This window comes from Aquila chrysaetos, chromosome 7 (assembly GCF_900496995.4).
Source record: "Aquila chrysaetos chrysaetos chromosome 7, bAquChr1.4, whole genome shotgun sequence".
Lineage (NCBI taxonomy): Eukaryota > Metazoa > Chordata > Aves > Accipitriformes > Accipitridae > Aquila > Aquila chrysaetos.
In genome coordinates, this window is record NC_044010.1 from 39183040 (window position 1) to 39197277 (window position 14238).

The 14238-nt window shown below is 47.2% G+C and overlaps 1 protein-coding gene across 1 annotated transcript in view; it reads right to left on the reverse strand.

Annotated features, from left to right (window-relative positions):
* Positions 1–4646: 4646 nt before the first annotated feature.
* TSPAN7 (tetraspanin 7) overlaps positions 4647–14238 on the reverse strand; it is a 98688-nt gene continuing 89096 nt past the window's right edge. Inside the window, exons 6-8 of the mRNA XM_030019913.2 lie at positions 13693–13776; positions 6088–6160; positions 4647–5769 (exon numbers count right to left, since the gene is read on the reverse strand). Of these exons, the coding sequence (XP_029875773.1) occupies positions 6092–6160; positions 13693–13776 (153 nt within the window). The 3' untranslated portion in view covers positions 4647–5769; positions 6088–6091. The remainder of the gene's footprint in view (positions 5770–6087; positions 6161–13692; positions 13777–14238) is intronic.

The window sequence follows — 14238 nt, forward strand, 5'->3', positions numbered from 1 at the left end:
TTTCACATTGTAGCACTTAAAATGCCTAGTCCAAACAAGCAGGGAGCACCTAGGTTATCCGGGTGAGCATCGGGAGGAAGCCCCACCATTACAAAAAGACCGGTGGACTACGCCGGTCTACGCTCAGTTCGGTGCTCAAGCTTGCTGTGGTGCCGGCCAGGGTTTTCCGAGTCTCGTGCCTTCACGCTGCCTCATGCTTCCAGGCAGCAAGTGGAGACCTGTTTTCCATACTCCTCCAAGGCACGGCATTGATTTTGGCAGGCTGTCGGTGCCGGCACGGCAGAGGGAGCGCACAGGGCTCGGGCTGGTTCCCTGCAAGGCTGAATTCCACCTCGCCGGCAGGGAGGAGGCAGTTCCCGGCCCTGCAAGTACCAGGATTACATGAAGGTAAACGGAGTAGCACACAGCAATAACCCACGGGCTCAATGTACCAGTTCCTATACTTGGGAGAAGGACTCATTCATCTGTCATTTGGGTCACACTGAACTCCAGGAGGAAAAAAATTCTGCACAGTTTTTTGTTTGCTTTTAATTAAAAATAACCAAAGGGCTGAAGAAACCAAATAATCAATATAAGCACTAACCAGTTCTTTTGAGCAAGCAATAACTTACAAACATGACATTAAAGGTAAATCCCAGAGAAGCACAGTAAGCCCGTGGGAGCCAGGGTAGGAAACTACGAGTGTCAAACCGCTCCTGCAAAGCCTCACGTAGTGCCACAGATAGACGCTGGCCATGAATTTCATGGCACGTGCACCGCGGTAGTTTCTAGCAGTCTGACACGTGCAGAGTCCCACAGAAGGCTGCTCTCACCATCAGGAGGACGTAAGAGGTGTCCTGGCAGGCAACAGTCCCCTCCGGACCGGACCGCAGACCTCCCTGCTGCAGGCTTGAGCTACTGAGCCTGCTCAGCTTGGAGCTGGAGATTGCTGCACTGCCATGTCGGACACGCGATCAGGTTGAAATGCTTCCCGTTTCAAACCCTTTTGACTGAAAAAAAAAAGAAGTTTATATATTTTTTGCTCTTTTTTTTCCCCCTGTCCCTGCCCAGCAGTTCTCCTACTGGGCATCAGCCTTCTCTCACATGATGTTTTCTGATTCTCTACTCAAGAAGATAAAACACACAAACCATGGCTTCCATGCAAGCCAGAAAGCTGTCCTTGCTTCCCCTCTGGAAATAATTCAAATTTTTAAAATATTAATTTTTTTTTACTTGGATGAATAATCTCCATTTTAAGAACAGATAGGGCTTTCAAAAAGGACTTTTCACTTCTGAGTGCCCTGAGAGGTTTTGAAAGGGGCTGGATTCCCAAAAGGGAGGTCGCTTGGCACTTTCTGAAAGCTAGAGCATTTTGGAAATACCTCTAGGGGGTTGCCAGAAATCTACTGCTTCTGAAAGTCTCGGCCAAGACACTGTGTTATACGAGTATGGCGAATAAAAAATAGCATTGTGGTGATTTAGTAGTTGCATTGGGAATATACATCACATGAGGAGTTACTGTTCTATAGCGCATCAGGGATGCTGTATATATGCGTATGTATATACACCCCCCAGTTATCGATTACACGGAAGGACTGCCATCTAAAATAAGTACTCGGTGTCACCTATAGATAGCTTCAGCAGAGACCAAAAATAGCCACGCTGCAGTTACCACGGAGCAGAACAGACTCCAGAGCTTGAAGAGTTGCTGCCTCAGCACGGCTTGCTTTTAATGAGCTCGCATGTACCAAGTATCTCTAGTAACACCGGGCAAAAATGAAACGTCCTTTGAATAAAACGTTTCCTGACTGCAACAGGAACCGGTGCAATGACAAGCAAAAGGCAAAAGCAACAGCTTTTTTTCTTCAAAATCAGGCCAAGCTGGTAAAAGCAGCTTGCAGAAAGTTGACCAGCCTTTACATGTTTGGGGGGGCAAACCACTTTTACTTACATAAATGCAGAAGTGTCATTTGTATGTCGAATTATGAAGATTCCTATTTTTATTATAGAGGTTCATACTGAAGCAGCCCTAACTCAGCCCCGGTAGGTCTGACATCCCAATCAATCCTCCCCCTCCAGTGGGATGCCGGGTATTTTATGCATGGGGCTTGGCTGACAGCAAATTAATTTGCTAATCTTAAAATTATCTTAAAGAGTAATGAGCCATTAAAGTCAAAGGGAAGAGCCACAGAAGACAGAATCATTTTAGCCGCTGCATTGGGTCCTTCGAGGAGCAACAGGCGGAACTCCCGTGCGCAGTCCTGCAAAGCCCGTCTCCTCCTCCGCAGCGATGCTCGCCCAAGGACGGCAGCACCCCGCAAGGCCCTCCAGCACGGCCGCCTGCTCCCAGAGCCGCAGTGTGATGCTACTGTGAAAAATCACCTTTACAGCAGCACAGTACCCTCTCGGCAGTGCTCGGGGCTGTCCTCCTCAGCAGAAGCAAGCCTTGGGAGCCAGCTCAGGACGGGATGCATAGGCCAGCTGAGGTCACCGGTCCACCTTGCAGCCAAACCAAGGTAGCAGCTCACCGGGACCAAAACGCGGTGATCTCAATGCCCTTTCTTTCTCTCCCACAGTCCCGCTCCATCTCCCACTCCCCTCGTCCCCCAGCCGTGCCCCGTTCCTCCTGGGACTCATCCAGTGACCCCATCACCCGCTTTGACTCCCAAAGCCAGCCCAGCGCAGCCGGAGCTGGATCCCCGCGCCGCTGATTCAGTTCATGCCAGAGGGTGGACCTCAGCCTCCCAGTAACCCCTTCCAGCTTCACCTCTGGAGGCAAAATCCCACCCGGCTGACATCAGCCCATACTCGGCAGCTCCGGCTTTGTTTCCTTTCCACCGCCTCGCTTCTCCCTCCAGGAGGGAGGGATGGAAGCGTGGGGATGCTGCGCCCACGGCAGGGGATGCCCCGGTGCCAGCTAGCACATCCCTCCCCGCCGGAGCTGCTGCCGGGGAATTTCGCCGGGGAAGAGCCCTTGGCGGGTCCTTCACCAGCCTGATCCTCTCCACGGAAGCTGTCGAGAGCCCAATTAACTCACGTACCCCACACAAGCGGGAGTGCTGCTGGGTTGAGGGCAACAATTGAGCCCGCACTGAAGGGCTTTGCTGAATGGACTTAATTCAACGCTTACACCTTAAAGCTGAGCACATGCTTTACTGAATGGGGAGGGGCAAGCTGGAGCAGTGTGGGGGCCTGCTGACCTGTCACCCAACATCAGCATTTTCAAAAGAAACAGCTCTTGGCACAAACAACTCTTTCTTTCAAGAAAAAGGGAAAAAAAAAAAAAAAAAAAAAGGAAAGAAAACCGAAGAGAGGCCGGTGCTTTTCCACTCCGGAAGGTCGCTGGTGGCTCCTGAGGGAGGAGGCGGCAGCCTTGCCTCCCTCCCTCCCCTCCGTGGGGTAGGGGAGACCTGCCCGGGGATGAATAGGGGAGGGAAAGTGGGGCAGCTGGTGGGCCAGTTCTTTCTGGTGTGGAAAAACATCCCCCCGCAAACTTCCTGCGCCTGCGGGAGAAGGGCATCGCTCCAGCATCGCGTAGCCCCAGCAACCGAGCAAGCGGCTGCGACTGTTTTTAAGCTCTCAGAAGGGACTGCAAATGTGAGTGCTGCGACCCGCGCCGAGTGGCTTTGTCCCCCCAAAAGTGCCCAGCATTTATACAGAACCTGTACGGGCGTTCTCCACGTTTAAAGATGGCCCACTCCCTCACGGCAGATGCTTTGAGGGCAGATTTAAATTTGTGGACCAGCTTCTTCTCTTATTTAAAAACCTCTATTTCTCTTCCCTGCTCTGCAAGTGCTCTCCAAATAAAGCCAAAGATGCCACCGGGGTTTTTAAGACGTGCCGCCTCGGCATATGCCGACGGGTTTTTGCCTGCGCGGCTGCAAGCCCGTTTATAGTCGTGGGTGAGAGCGCACCGACCGCGCCAGCACCGCTCAAAGGTTCGTGGGGAGATGATGCTGGAGGCACCACGCAGGGCAGGAGGGTCGCAGTAACCGGGTGGGTGGCACTGACGGATGGACAGACGGACGGAGGAGGGGCTGGGACGCCGGCAGCCGTACGGGCTGTGCGGACACAGGCGCCGCGCAGCTCCTCCGCAGCCGGACGGCTACAGGGCTTCCCTCCTCGAGTCGTCTTCTCTGTCCACGTTGCCAAAGTAAAGGGCTCGGTCCAAAACTTCCAGGTTTAAACTTTCATGGGCTTTCCGTCAGATCTTCAACGCTTCACGGATTCAAATGAGAAAGAGATAAGTGCCTGCCTTTCCACGAAAGCAGCAACGATGGCTATTACCCACCCCCCTCAGAAGAAGTCCCTCTTCTCCCCACCCTCACCAAAATTAGAGAGAAATGCTTAATGCCAAAATCTCGCACAGCACTAAGGACGGGATAACAACAACACTTCGGTCACAAGAAGAAAAACTGCAAAGCAGAGGGTATGTATTTGTCACGTGGTGAAACCATCTGTGGAAGGTTTTTCTAGGAGTTTTGAAACAATTCCAGCCCTTCCTCTTTTTTTCGCAGGGTAGTAACATTTTTCTGTCACCAACGAGTTAGTCGTTAAAATACGCATAAAGACACGCCACTCCAAGCTGTGCACTTGTGCTTCCTGTTCACTTCGCCCCTCGAAAGAGTTTTGTTACGACTAAAGAACGAAAAGGAAGCGGCTAGAAATCTGTAATGGTTCCATTTATTAATACGTATATCACAAATACTCACAATATCAATGCATTCTCGTTGGCATGCTAGACAGAGGCATTATTAAAAAAGTCCTATTTTTTTAAAAAGGTTTTAAACTTTTGCTTTCCCCCAAAAATATTTCATATGCCTGTTTTTTTTGTGATTTTTTTTTTTGTGTGTGTGTGTGTTTTTATTTCAATTTGATTCAACAATGTATTTGGTGGCTGCAACCTCAATGCAAAAAGAAAGAAAAAGAAGGAACAGGAAAAAAGTATGAAGGCCGCAGTACAGCACAGTTCAATTAGTTCATAACTACCTAATAAAAATAAAGGAAGCAAAATTCCTGCCTTCACAGTAAGCAACAACACAGCTTAATAACAGTATTACACAGGATCAGGTTCAGAGGCAAAATGCACTAGACAAAGCCTACCGGGATACGCACTAGGCATACAACACTGAGTAAGAATCAAAGATGTAGAAGAACATCAGGAATAACGGTTCCCTTCAAGCACAACATTTTAACATCATTTTCAAGTATCTTTATGTTATGTTACTGATTCCTTTGTTTCTGGGGAAGGGGGGCAGGCGCAGGGCAGGGGGAAAGGATGAAAACCTTAGTAAAGCAATAAACAAAACAGGAAAATAAGATAAACCCAAAAGAATATATATTTCATATACCGTTTTTATATGAACGTGTGCAACACTTATTAACCATGGTGAAAGGCTAATTATGCCCTCCAGTCACTACATGCACAGCCCGATCAATGCTGTTAATGAATTACCTTTGTTAACTTACGATGCAACTACTGTGTGACCAAGAACATACATACAGTGCCATCCTACGCCGAGCCGCGGGGATGGGGTCTGGGTCCGGAGGCCGAGGGGGCTCAGCTGCTCTCGGTGGCACCGCGGTACTTCACAGAATGGTACACTACGCGTGGGACAGAGTTCGGGAGGTGGGGGGCGAGTGCGCGCGCGCACGTGCTTGCTTGTGAGGGTGTGGGCGTGCGTGCGTGCGTGCGAAAGACAGTGGGTGCTGTAACATTCGTTTCAGTCTTTCTCCAATTCTGCAGCTCCTGATCTTCGGACAGGCTCTGGACTTCGCGCTTCTGAAAGACTAGGGAGCAGGGGGGGAGAAAAAAACCAAAGTGGTGGGTTGCTTTGGGTGCTAACAGCGTTCATGGCAGGTATTTTGCCCTCTCTTTTCAAGAAGAATACTGAAATGACAAAACATTCAACAGTACATTTCCCCCTTTTTTTCCCACCAGACAGAATATTGGGATGAAAATCCCAAAGCAAAGAATCCTGTGGGAAGACTTAATTCTCAATGAACATGCTGGGCAAACTTGCCTGCTATCTACAGCAGAAGCAGCACAGCCATGGCAATATACCGAGGTGTATATAAAATACCGCATGGAAAGCGGGGAAAGCTCACCTTGTTACACCATCTCGTACTGGTTAGCAGTAATAAACCGCGACAGACAGCATGCCAGCAGCATCCCGATCAACTGTTCCGGACAAGAATAGAAGTAGAACAGAAGGACTTAAGTTAAATGAATGCAGAGCAAAGGAGAAGCCACGGTGAGCAAAGATTTCATGTTCTGGAGTTATTATGCGCTACAGAATTTATGCCTTATTTTAAGGACCGCTCTAACCAGAAAAACAGCACTGAAATCTCCCGTCTTTCTTTGTCGGATCTTCCTCTTGATCGTTACCAGAGAGTGTTTATTTGACAGGCAGCATGCCTTTTTGCTACTTTCCAATCCCGTTGTCATTGCCTGGCCAAATCAGACGCGGATGGGTAAACGGCCGGGTACCGGCTGCGTTTCACTCGCAAGCTCCACCTGGGTCCCCCGGCACCAGCCACCGCCACCGCGAGCTGGCGGGCCCCTAAACTTTGTTTAACAGCGTGCTGGGGAAAAGCTTCCTAATGCCCCAGGGTGGTTACGCTTTCTTTACAAATAATGCAGCACCAGAGAAATGAGCGTTATAAATCTGGAAATAAATAAAAAAAAAGTCTTTCGCTATTCCCTTGGCTGTCACTCAGATTATTGAAAACAGATCCCTGGCTTCCACTCGTCAATAAGCACTCAGTCATTTCAGCGTTTTGCCTATTGCAGTTTGTTAGCGTTTCCCGCATATGCCAACAGCGTTAATATACTATAAATAATTCAGCCTCGCTTTTCTCATTTGGATTGGTCAATTAATTAACTCACGAGCATATCCAGATTGTTACAGCTCGTCCCCGGCTACAGGGCTGAGGCCAGAGGGCCGTCTCTCCAGACGGACCAGCCTTCCCTGGACCCGGCTCCACGCACGGGCTGTCACGGCCGCTCCAGCCGGCTCGCCCGTGCCCGTGGGGCACCGCGTCTGCCCGTCTCCTCCTGCTGCGGGCAGAGCATCGCGAGGGAGCGGTGCTTGAGAAGGGGATCACGACCTTTCGGCAGCAGCGGAGCTCCCCCAGACCCCGCAGAGCGCGCGTAGGTAACGCCTGGCTGGCTGCTCGTCCAAACTGGCTCCTATTTCACGCTTGGGATTGCGTGTCCTTTCCCCCGGACTGTCAGTGCTCCCTGTTAACGTGATCATCATCAAAATACACGTCTTCTATACCAGCCAACTGCTTGATCTGGGCTGGCATCAGCCCAGAGCAACACCAAGCCAGGGTACCTCAAATCCGGATAAATTGTTTTCTTGCCTCTGAGATGTCACATTCCTGGTCAGGCCACGCTTCACTTCCCAGAAATTTGCTTCCTCTCCTGTTTCAGTGTCCACCAGAACTGTTCTGGGCATCTCAAAAGGGCACAGGGTCACCTTTAAAAGCAGGCTGAACTCCCAATGTTCTCCCCAACACCCCCCGATTTTGGCACCAAATACCGAGGAGGACACTGCCTTGGTTATAACTGGACGTGGGGCACAGATGACCATCTGACCCTGTGTTCACCTCCTGACCAACCTCCAGTAAAAACTTAAGCTACTAGGGTGCAGGGGCTGTATTTTCAGTTGTCAAAAGAGATGTGGGTGCAGAAAACCCTCCTCACTTGATACCAAGAAGACATTTTCACCATCTTGTTGCCTTTTCTACTAAACTTCTCTAGACGCGTGTTCAGGCAGGAAACTTATTTGGTAGTTGGAGTGCTCATGCACTTGCCCAGGAGTCCACGGATCAGCAAAGATGAGGATGCCTGCACTGGGCTTTGGATTTCCACGCTTAAATGCTCCAGTCACTGGGAGGATGATTTTACCAATTTGGCAGTTTGGAAAGTGTTGCTGAAAACCCACCACATTCTGCAGGCTTACTGGAGAGGCTTTGACAATCCCACTGCTGACTTGTGCGATGTTTCTTTAGCTCACTTCTGTTTTGGAGAATGAGATTTCCATTTTGGAGAATGGTATGTATTTCTCCGTGCTTTGACAGGCAGAACAGAGCAAGTGCCTCTGTGTGGCCCTGTCCCACCCGCTTCGCTATCACTTTTCTGTGTTTGTGGTAATTTTAAGTCTTTTCTCACCTTCCTTGGCTGGTCTCACAAGTTACTTCTCTGCCTTACTGAATTAAGAAGAACTTCACAGCATATTTAATCCTATTTATTTTCACTAAGCAAATTCCAGCCCAGACCCAAATCAGTTCCTCCCTCATCCTACCACAGCCAACAGCATATGTACATTCAAGTTTACTTTTTTTTAAAGTTTTTTTAAGTACCTGTGCCACGAGGTACCTATTATTTCCCATCACAAGCACCCAGATTACGGCCATTGTTGTTCCCGACCACAATCTGCTGCTCATATCAGGTTTACAAGGGGAAAGATGCTGCAGCCCATACAAAGAGGAAGCCACGGGCTTTTCTTTCCCCCTTCAGCTGTAGCAGACCTCCCCAGCTACCTTTAATTAGGGATTCTTCTGTTTTACACAGGCTGCAACTCTAATAATCAGCCTAAGCTTTGTAGCATTTGCAGGCATGTGACAATGTTTTGATTTACTCAAGTCACTCGTAAGACGAATGGCAAGTTACACATGAATGTATCTTCTGATCTTTGGCCCACTTACTAATTCTTCGCTCTGTCCATATGCTGGTTTATGCATTTAAGTGGTTATAGTACCATAATATTAAGCTTCTATATTTCAAAAACAATGGCATGCATATCGAGCCATTGCATACACATTTTACACAGCATTTCTAGCTACTACCAGGACATAGCAGAGCTATGATAAATATCTTAGAAGTACTTTGAACACATATAAAAACATCTATTTTCCAACGTGTGTAGACTTCCACATTTAACCGCAAGAGCACTGTCCCTCCTGTAGCCAAGAAGAGGCGATACTGTATTAAGTTGCTGAATTTTCCTCACGGTGCTCTTTCATTACAGTCATAACTACGGTCCTCTGCATTTACATCAGGTTAGAGGCTCCCAGCCTGCGAACCACCAATGAGCACTCTCCACCCACCCTTGCTTTCTGCATTTCCTTGATCACATGCAATCTCTGCTCTTCAGACGGGAGGAAGCCCCTTATCCTGTTGTGCTGCAAGTCCCCGCAGCTCCTTTGAAAAACCAGAGGAATCAGCATAAAAGGATTCTGGCAAAGAAATCAGCTGCTAGAAGTTGCATTCATTTCCCTTCGTTCCCATTGTCTCTCAAATGTCCCATCTCAACTTTTATCCACTTATTCATTTTTTTTAGTCTACAGTCCCAGTTTTTTAAGTGCTAAGATGCCAGACTTGGTTCCGCATTTGTGTTCTCTCTCACTTTTTCCCTTTCTTCCCTTTTTTCTAAGATTATCTTGGTCTTCTGAACTATTATATAGAAAATTGAGAGTTTGCCTCGGCACCTCCGGTCTTGCCACAGGAAACTCGAAAATGCTGACAAATACTTTGGTTTAGAGCACTGGGAAACCCACATCCCTCAGGCATATCTCCTATACTACCATCCTGTTGGCCAAAGCTCATTCCAGAAAGCACAATGCAGTGCATGAGTTCTTTATCTCTCCATGGTTTCTAGGAGTGATCTCAGGCATATCTCAGTTCTGACCATTGAAATCCATCCACAGCAACTTCCTAGCAATCTTATCTCCTATCATATGCATGATAACTGGCTTTTTAATATAGTTATTTTGCAGGAGCTAACACTGACTGGAAGCTGTCCTGCATGACGTATTTATTACATCTTATTATATTGAAGAGAAACTGAAGTGCAATTTGAATTTCCATTTTATTTTGGGTCTTGGTATCTTCACCATTTCTCACTCTTTGAGAGATTTTCTATAAGTAGAAATGTGCTGAACTAACTTGGAATTTGTCAGTAGATCAGGTAAGCTAAAACAGGGTTTTTTATCCGTCAGAAATAATTGTTTAGCTCAATGATTTACCTTGCCATGTTCTCAAAATGCAAATCTCCAAGCATCCAGGTTCCCTGGCTCTATTTTAGAAGATGGAGAATTTTCTATGTCACACGTCGCCTACCTGAGTCAGCCTCCTGTGCCGTGGCATGCCTCTGGCACAGGTCCTATCTCCATGCTGAATTCACACTGATTAGTCTTTAGAAGCAGCCCGATCTTATATCAGATTTCAAGTCACATATTGGATCCCGATACGGATCCCACTCCCTCATCCTGGTGCAAGGGGTGACAGAGGTGTAATGCTGTGCTAGGGCCAAGTCTCAGCCTCCCTATACTCAGACAGGAGTTGCAGCAGACAAGGTGGATGATGTCTGTCTGCACCAGAACTGCACCCACAGTCAGGCAGAGCTACTCACATTAACGGTGACAGTAAAGAGGGCAGGTGGATGTTGCACTGTAGAGAGGGACTGTAGCTGCCTGAGGACATATCTTCAAATGATGGGAACCGTGCGTGCTCAACAACTGGTTTTGAGCACGTGAAAAGCACCTGACTTCCAGTCCTTCAGTACAAAGGGAATAATTTGGCCTTAACACTGCACTGAGACTCCCCTACTCAGGGACTCTACTGCAACCACAATCTATAAACCCCTCTAGACTCTGTCTTTTGCATCTCTTAAGCCAACGCCTGCACTGTAGTTTTATCTAGGCGAAACTCTTCATCGTCTATGCTGCTTGCATAATTTTATTCTCTGTTGGGCACAACACAGAGATCATTTTGCTGCTCTGAAGAGCACCTGCTAAACTGAAATTATTCCAGCTGGAAGTCAGCATTGGCATCCGAGTCCAAAAACAATCAGATTGTATTTTATTGTTATTGTTTCAAACCCGAGGAGCAGTGCAGACAATGTCAGCAACACAGCAGTTTTTTTAAAACTCTGACTCTGACTGGGAGGTCTGTGCCAGGCCTATAAGATGTGCAATGCCGTTACATCAACTTTCCCTATTTCTGGGAATCAGCACATTCCCCATGCTAGTCAACAGCTAACAAATCATGTGAAGGAAGGGCCCTTGAGCATGCTTTACTGTAGAAGAGCAACATGATCTAATTTGTCTTTTATTTCGATTAAACCTATTCTCAGTAGGAATAGCAAAACCTCGCCTTCAGCTGGAGCACTGCCTGGCATTACTGCCAGCCACGGTTAACCTGAAATCAATTTGTAAACACCATCCCTAATTGGGTCCAGCAAAACAGATTAGGCAGTAAATTTTAACTGGCCGCCTTCTACTCTTCACACCCCAGGAGAGATGCATTTCTCTCCCCTGCATCCCCTCTCTTCTCCTTTTTACACATTCGCAAACACCCCAAGCAGCTGGATATCAACTCGGAGTGCCAGAGCCTTGCGCTTACGCAGGGGAGCGACATCCCCAGCTGGCAGCGGGACACACATCAGGCAGCGTGAGCTGCCAACGCCACATCCAAACATACTTTGGTTTTCACTCGGAGGCGCAGCAGCAAAGTGCCTTCCTCCCCGTGCTGCCCGCAGCCTGTCACGCTGGTCTTGCCTTGCGCCAAAGGGCTCCCGTTGCAGGGGCCACATTCTGCCCGCACTGCCCGCCCGCCTTCCTCTACGGAGCTCACAAACAACCGATGACCTACAGTAAACACCCAGACACGTGCCAAAATAATAACAATTCCAGCTGCACTCTTCCTACAGTCTCCCTCCCAGCTGCAAACAACTTTCAGGCAAGATAAGATGATGCTTTGCCTATCGTACCTATGATACATCGATTAAAGGCTTTCAGGTAGCATTGGTCCTGACTGAGGCACTTTCCCCAGCAACGTATGAATTGTAAAATTCTACGCATCCCATTTTTCTTTTGGACAGTTTTACATGAGGCATTTTAAAAGATGCTTTATAGCCTTCTGGCTGTCTAGAAACCAAACTGAAATAAGAGCTCAGAGTCCTATAGCAGTAATCAAGTCATAATCAAGGTTGGAGAAGAGTATCAAGACAACCGTGACCATTCAACAACAACTAGAATAGCCTATTAAAAAAAACCAACCCCAAACTCCCGTGCTCCATGCACCAACAGCTCCAGACTGGTGGTTTCACCGCTTCTGGATCCCAAAGACCTGACACCCACGCACATGCCCTGGGTGGCTGCCGGTATGATGAGCCAACGTTTACGCCCACATGAAACAGGCTGATAGCCCAAATCACGGGCTTCTCACATCTAACACGTAGGCTACAAGGCATCAGGATTCCAGATACGCCCAAGGCAGGACAGTCAGCTGGTCTGAGCCCAGACAGTTTTAGGGCTCCCTCAGGTTGTACATATGTTGACCGAGAGGACGTGGTGGCCATTTTCCACACGGCTTAGGGACAGTTATTCTGAAGAACCTAGAGGTCATTGTAACTGCTGAGCAAATGAAACCTCAGAGAGATATAACTAAAACACCTTGCAGCCAAGCACAGGCTGACCACGTGGGGCAGCAGGGGAAGAGGGCAACCACAGCCCTCCCATTAATTCACTTGGCCATCACCGGCAACAGCACTGGCAAATCTCTTGTTTCCAGTGCAGCACAGTGTAAACCTACAGCTTGCTAACTGAATTCATGAGTTTTAAGAAGAAGTCAAATGATTTTTCCTAGCGCCTCATTTTTTCCAACCACTGGATAAACATAAGTCATTCAACAGATATATTCATATTTTCAGTGTTGCCTCAGGACCCAGATTTTTAATATTGTGTGAATGAAGCAAATGAATGTTGCATGATAGTTTTTGAATACGACATTTGCAGTTGTACTATGTACTCTCCGCAAAGAGAAGGCGGATTGCCTCTCAGGTAGAAACCGTTCAGGCATCATGCACGTCACTGTGCATTTTGCTGAACCATTCTGCAAGCACTTTTGCATTGCCCTTGTTTCCCTCTTTCTCATTTTCGCCTGTTTCCAGGAGAGTCCTTGCCATCGCACACAAGGTGACTAGTACAAAGGAGCATCTTGTTGATAGATGCAGGTGTTTTCCTGCCCCTTATTGATCAGAAAATTCTGACCAGACCTTTAGTTTCCCCAATTCTTGTCCAGGTAAAGGCAGTGTCAATATCAGGGAGCAGCAAACACCTTCTTAGCTCTCCTCTTGTCCCTCCCATGCCAAACTCCTTTTGGTGCAGGCAAGGAGTTGGTTTAATAATATGGGTTTGGCAGATCTCTGCTCAGTGTTCAGTGCTAAAAGGGAAAAAAAAAAAAAAAAAAAAAATCGGTCACCAAAACCAGGTGCCCCCTCCAGGCTCCAGGTCCAGGATGGGGAGGCCTGAAGGTACGCTTTTATTTGAATTCTAGACTCCTTTAAGAAAAAATAAGAGTACTTAGAAGATAGAAGCCTATCCAAACAATGGATAAGCTATTTGTCTTCTTAGCTGTTTATGCTCCATTTAAGCCAATGTTTTATTGGGTTAACCTCTATTTGACCCAGTGGAGGGACAAGTTGTTTTCCTTGAGCTAGTCATTAGCTCAACCGTAACTGATATTCCCAAGGAGAAACTTCATTTAAGTTGAAAAAAAGAAAATCAATGAACAGATGACCTCAGGACTAATGAGCATGCTGAGTTCAGTCCCTTTCCATAATCCTTCCTTCCTTGAAGTCCAAGGAAAGAAAAAGAAAGAGGGGGAAAAAAGGGGGGCGAGGGAGGTGTTTATGCACTTACCTGTGAGAACGCAATCCCAAAAGCCACTCCAGCTATGATTCCCATATTTGTCTCCATAAAACTGGTCACCAAGTCATAACAGCCCTGGAAAACAAACATAATCACTCCTTGTATCAGCCTTCCCCACCACAAATGCATACAAACAAATTTCTCATTTAAAATGGACTTGGGCTAGACAATATTTTTGCTGTAATTTCCAACAATGTCACCTTTTTATTTAATAGCAAGTGTGAGTAAATGACAGAAAGTGGTGGTAAAACCAGTTCTTTTTAGAAACAAATGTATTTCAGTACTTTTAAAAGCTAAATGTGATGTTGCACTCATTTTTATAGGTCTTATTAAAGAAAGTCAGTTTGCATTGTTTTAAAAAACATTAATATAGCTTTGACCTGAAACGAAACCAGTAACAATATAAGGTAATGTTATAATACAATACAGGTTTCAAAAATGAATAAATGATGCTTATCTCCTAACACTCCACATATTTAATACAAGCATGCTTCAGGCATCCAGTGAGGCATTTGGCTCACCTTTGCCTGTCAAAGG